This window comes from Gallinula chloropus (assembly GCF_964237585.1).
Source record: "Gallinula chloropus genome assembly, chromosome: 6".
Classification (NCBI taxonomy): Eukaryota; Metazoa; Chordata; class Aves; order Gruiformes; family Rallidae; genus Gallinula; species Gallinula chloropus.
Genome location: NC_140091.1, coordinates 11,908,908 through 11,914,907, shown reverse-complemented (window position 1 = coordinate 11,914,907; position 6,000 = coordinate 11,908,908). Strand labels below are relative to the sequence as shown.

General features: G+C 43.9%; 1 protein-coding gene across 1 annotated transcript in view; it reads left to right on the top strand.

Moving 5' to 3' along the window:
• Positions 1 to 4,979: 4,979 nt before the first annotated feature.
• Positions 4,980 to 6,000, top strand: part of PTPRF (protein tyrosine phosphatase receptor type F) — a gene marked incomplete at both ends in the record, with an annotated part of 250,710 nt that continues 249,689 nt past the window's right edge. Inside the window, one exon of the mRNA XM_084266106.1 lies at positions 4,980 to 5,064. Coding sequence (XP_084122232.1) covers positions 4,980 to 5,064 — 85 coding nt within the window. The remainder of the gene's footprint in view (positions 5,065 to 6,000) is intronic.

Below are 6,000 nucleotides of genomic sequence, written 5' to 3'. Positions count from 1 at the left end.
CTTCAGCGCACAGATGAGGCATTACACACAGAACGAAGCAGTTGAGCTGTAGCCAATTATTGTTCTCATCTTTAATAGAAAAAGCAGCTGCCTTGCTGCTTTGTGTGGCACGTGCCCCCTCCTTGCACGGACAGTTCTTCATTGCCATTGTGTGTGTCACACTGCCCAGTGCGGTGGTGGTTGGGTCCTCCTGGGGCACCGCTTCCCCATCAGGGTGTTTGTGGAAAACACAAAGTTGTGGGTAGGTTTCCGGAAGGAAAATCGGGTTTCATTGTGTCTCACCCATGTGATAGAGTTGGGAGAAGCTGATGCAATTTCAGGCCCTTCTTCACTGTCATCTGGGTGGTGTCCAGTTGGTATTTTCTGACCTGTGTCCTTGGGCTCGCACTAGGGATGTGTAAGGAGTTACCACCTTGAAGAGCAAACACAATTGTTTCAGGTTCATAGAATCATAGAGAATCATAGAATTGTAGGGGTTGGAAGGGACCTCGAGAGATCATCGGGTCCAACCCCCCTGCCAAAGCAGGCTCCCTAGGACATATCACTCAGGTTGCCTTATGGAAAGATGCTACTATGTCTCTAGGTCAGATAAGGACACTGCTTATGTGCTGGGTTTACCTTCCTACCCTGTAAGTTTCTAGAGAGTCTCTTAACCGCATTTCACAGCAAATGCAGTGTCAGTAGTCACACAGACAACTGAACTTGGCAGTTCTGTGGATGTACAGGGTTCCTGGAGGGAACATTTTTGTGCTGACTTGTTACATACTTCGGTTTCAAAGTAGCTTAAACTTAAGACGTAGTTTTAAACAATGCAATATTTTTGTCCCTGATTTGGTACAGGTTTGCTTGCTTTGGGGATGTTTTTCTTCATCATGCCATTCGCGGCTGGCGACCCACGTGACACTTGCTTCAGTTCAGTTTAGCTTCCAGAAGAGTTCATAGAGAACACGAGCTATTCAGCGCTGGGTTGAAATTCCTCTTGACTCTTTAAAGTTGACTGCTTTTTCTAATCTCTTTGCTGTCTCCTGTGGGACATGCTCATTGCCAGAATTTCCCAGTACCATATGAGCTGTTGGTATTCTTGGCTCTGTTTTAAATGAGTCCAGCCTTTTCTGCTTGTCTGAAAGAATCAAACCATGTAGGTTTCAAAAATGTTTTCAAGACCACCTCTTTTTCCATCCACCTGCCCCACGGCAAAATCAGCTATATTGAAATGAAGTTTGCTATTTTTGTTGTGCTTTCCCGCTTTCTAGTCTTCTGCCAAACTAGCACTTAGTAGTTTTAACATGGAGTTTGGAGCAGAGGCAGGAGTTCAGCTTGCTGAACTCAAAGCTGTTTTTACAGAGCCATCTGGAGTGCTTAGCCGCAGCCTCCTTTTGGGTTACGTGGTCTGGGGTTTATAATGTTGCCAGGACCAGATGCCCAAGTAGCAATGAGAATGTGTGTGTGTTTTGGAAAAACCTTCTTCTGCAGTGTCCAGACTCCCAAATGCACTGTGAGCTGTGAGATACCAGCTGAAGCAGTGAGATTAAGGGAGGCCTTCAGATGGAGGGACCTAGGGCCTCCTGGAGCGTAGGAGGTAATTCCAGGTGCAAGAGAGTGCAGTGTGAAGAGGTGTGGTTGTGGCAAAAGACACACAAAGAGTCTTACGAGCATCAGTTTGTTGGTTGCAGTTGGACATGCTTTTACCAAACCAGTATTGTATCTGTTTAGCTCGTTACCAAAATATACCAACGTTACTTGGTTTATAGCTGCTTCCTGTCTTGGGCTGCTTTTCAGCCCCAGGAAAGGAAGCCTTTAGCATTGGCTCCCAGATGGCTGTTCAAAACTCTCAGAATAACACTGACCATCTAAGGGTTAACTGAGCTTCAGCTAACACACTGTCAACCTTGCTTTGAGTTTTGGGTTGCCTTGTTAGGGGGAGAGTACCTCACCTCTAAAAATGGGAGAGCTGAACCTCTGGGAGAGGCTTTTTTGTATTTTCAATTTCAAAAGAGAATGACAGCTACTGAGACTTATAAAATTTTAAAACATTCCAATTTAAAGGGCTTTAAATATTGAATGCAGACAACTTTTCCATAGGCAGAGCAACCATGGAAAGAGGAAACGGCAAAGTTTGATCCAGTTAAGGGCCAAAGGTGCACTGTTAACTTTAGAGGGACAGACAGCAGACTTGCATAAGAAAATCTGTCTTTTCTACCAGATGGTAAATTATTATGGAGCACTAAACAGTTGCAAAAAGATCAAGTCTATAAAGCATCTGGTAGGGTAACTGACAATTCATCAGTTTTGCATGATGCACGTTGTATGTATCTCATGGGCTTGAGAGGAAAGTTATAAATCTGTCAAGCTTGAAACTGGGGAGAAGCTTGATCACATTTCCTGAAAGAAGAGAGAAATGGAGACAGACTTATTCCTTAGCTGAGGTTTTTGTGTTCCTGGGAGTTACTCCTGAATGAGGGCTGTGGAGGTGCCATTCACATGACTTCAGAGCAATCTGCACTCAAGATACACCATTAGATCAGACTCTTTTGTTGTTAATGGAAGTGAATGAAAGAGGAAAAGCTCTCTGAAAGCTATTCACCCCCAATCTGGTCTGATACATACCTAAGATGTTTTCAGCACCACCTGTAAAACTTGTTCTCTCTCCTAATCTGAGAGAGTTTGACACACATCATTAGTTTTGACACAGTAATTTCAACCCTTGATGGTTCTCCCCCCCCCCACGCCAAGAAGAGTAGTCTCTTGAGATTCTGGCTGCTGTTGAGCCAGATATCTAATGCTGCTTCAGTAGGCTCCCTTCTCCGGGTTGCGCAAATTAGCACCGTACACCCAGAATTTAGAGATACAATCTTCACTCTTAATCCAGGCACTTCTTCCTATTCCTGTGTGGGCCGTATCTGGAGAGCTGGCTGACACCAGCAAATGGTTTGGGGATTGAGGGGAGTTTCCCGTTGGAATAGAGCTTATGCAGCTGTAAAGATACAACTCTCTGTATCTGTCTCTGCGGTGTAAGACATGTTAATGGTGCTTTTCGTAATTCTTTGGCGAGAGATGAGGATGTGGAGGTTGGAGAGCAACAAAGAGAACTGAGTGTGCGGCCGCTACAAAGAGCCTCTTGCAGTATTCAGAATCTTGCTGCTGAGCTTACTTGGATTTATACTTTCTCATTGAGAAAATAAGAGCAGGATGAGATGATCAGTATTCCCTCTGCATCTAGGTTAGAACTAGGGTATTTTGTAAAGCGTTTTCAGATGTCTTGGCTGTAGAAGACATTGCATAAATAAGAATTTGTCTGTATTGTGTGATATTACAACATGTGAAAAGATTTACTGTGCAAATACAGTAACAGAATGGAGAAGAATCATGATCTGCTGTTTGTTAGCACGATGTGATGTAAATATTTGCCTAGGTAGGTTCTTGTGAGATTTCTTGCAGATTTCCCTGAGCACCAACACTGCTGGCATTCTTTGAGTGCTGTGTTTTTGTTAGATGTAAACATGCTTGTAACATGTGTTACCTCCATCAAAAGCTTTGTGGTTCTTTAAAAAAAAAAAAAAAGTAGTACACTTCCTCTCCAAAACCCCAGCAAAATGTGAAAATACCTTTGTTAGAGCAGTCTTGAACATGTTTTCGAAACGTCTGCCAACCCAAACAGGGTGGTGGGTTATGCCACACACAGCCTGCGCACTTGCAGATTTGCTTTGAAGATACTCATGGGATCCAGAACCTTTCTTACATGTATACTGCTGAATACCTCATGTCACTGAGGCACTGCTGAAGTTGGGAAACCTTCAGGTCTCAAGTTGTTTCCCCTTTTGCTCTCTACAGGCTGTTGAATCTCTCTGGCATCTGCAAGCACGAGATATTTTTTTTATTCCCTAGTAATGCTGCGTTGCCAACTTTCAGTAAATCTTGCAGCTTAGTGAAGGAGAATCTCAGGAGCTCTTGAATGACTCCTGAACTTGCGTTGAGATGCCCAGTGCTGAAAGTGCGAGCCCCGGTCCCTGCTGAGCGTTGTCACTTCATGGGAATGGGGATTGCTAGCTTGTTTAAAATCTGTCTTAACAGGCAGACCTTGGACTTTCAGTTGAAAGCAAAATGAGTGTATTTTGAAAAGATAAAAAAGGTAGATATGCAGAAATTGCTTTCTTGTTAAGTACCTGCCTTTGCTGGTTGAGTTTCAAGGAACTTTCTGCATTCCGGTATCCAGGTGGATGCTCAAGTTAAGCAAATTTCCAAGATAATTTGTTTTGTTTTGGAGAAGGAATATCCAGTCCTTGATCCTTTTAGATGGGTTGTCCTCTTCATTTTTTGGGAGGTTGAAACTTGGGTGTTTGCTTTGGGTAGACCTTCTCTTTGCAGTCACTTCTCTTAATAACATTGTGCTGCAACTCTGGTAGCCCTGTGAACTGATTCAGTTCAGCTTCTCTTTCTCCTGCTTGGACCCGTCAAGACCTGTTTGGGGTACACCAGCCCAGCTGGATTGGCCAAGCTATGCCTAATGTAGCTCACCACAAACCACCCTACATATGCAATCAAGCATGTGTCTCATGGGCAGATGGATGAAGAAGAGTTGCATGAGCAACTCTTCTATTTCTTTTAGTTTCAGAACTATCTGTTGTCAATAAGAGCAAAAGGCTGTATTAATAGGCCATAACAGAGACTGGGCATGAAAATAGGTTTGGAGATTGGCATGTATTTGTGCCTCATGACTCTCAAACAGCTTATTAGTTTTGATGACATCAGTGTGGAGCTCTACTGCTCAAGCAGGACAGATAGTTAATTGTCAGTTTAAAAGTACCTGTAACTGTGTCTCTATACTGTAGTCTGGTGTATTGGCTTTTAATTTGTGTCATAATTGATAATTTTCCTTTTTTTCCCCTTCTCTTGGTTTGCAGGAGTAAGTCTGTGTCTGTAACACTGGATGTACTGACCACTTGCCTCAGACTGAAGAGGACTTGCTCTACTTTTGGAATATGGTGCCTAACTTCTGCGTCTCAGTGCTCACTGTGCCAGCAGCCATCCTCTGCTGCTTGATGCTGCCTTTAGCAGGAGCTGACAGTAAGTAACAATTGTTTTCGGAAAGCTTGAGTACCTTGCAAGATTTCTTTCTAACCCTCCTTGGTTTGTACTGGGAACACAGAGCACTAAGGGATAACGTCCCCCAGATCTCTGTTTCCCAGTGTGCACAACGCCGATAAACAGCACGTGTGTGTGAAAGGGCACAAGTAAAACTAAACAGGCTGACAAAATTTATTCAAGCGCAGGAAGAGCTTCTGTAGTAGCTGCAAGATCAAAACCTGACAATTTGATTTGTAACATGTACAGATGAGCAAAGAAAATTGGGGGTGGAGGAAGAGAGAAGTATTGGGGTCACAGTAATCTCTGTTACTTCATCTTCCTTGTTCTTTTACCAGCTCTTGTAATTTGTGTATATCTGTCAGGAAAAGGGTTTGAGTTTCTACCTTCAGGTGTAGCTGTTCTACACCTGTGTTTCAGCAGAATAGGAGATAATGTTTCCTTGTGGTCGTGCTTTAAGCTGTTGGTGTCCATGCCTGTTCTGATGGTGCTGCTGTGACTGGCTTTGGCCCCATCCAGACCAAGGAGAAAGCTGTGCACTAAGTGCTGTTTTGCACAGACAAAAGGAGAGAAACCTGGTTGATGGTGGACTGCTGAAAATACCTTTGAAGTAGGAATTTCCCATCACAGAATGCAGGAAACCTTGTGAGTCCTTTGCATAGTGTTAGTTCTCATAACACGTGGGTTTGCTAAGCTTTACCCAAGTGTTTGTGCAGCCCCCTTCCCCCCCCTTTTTTATGTTACCAGTAACAAGTTCTTCAGTGTCCAAACATCTGCACGTTCGTTGCAGACTCTGGCAGTTGTGAATACTCTGTGCCTTTGAAAGTACCTGGGGCTCCTGGGATGCTTGAGTCGGAGCAGAGAGGTGACCGTGATGCACCTCCTGAGCTGCCACCAACCATCTGCTTCTCACTCCAG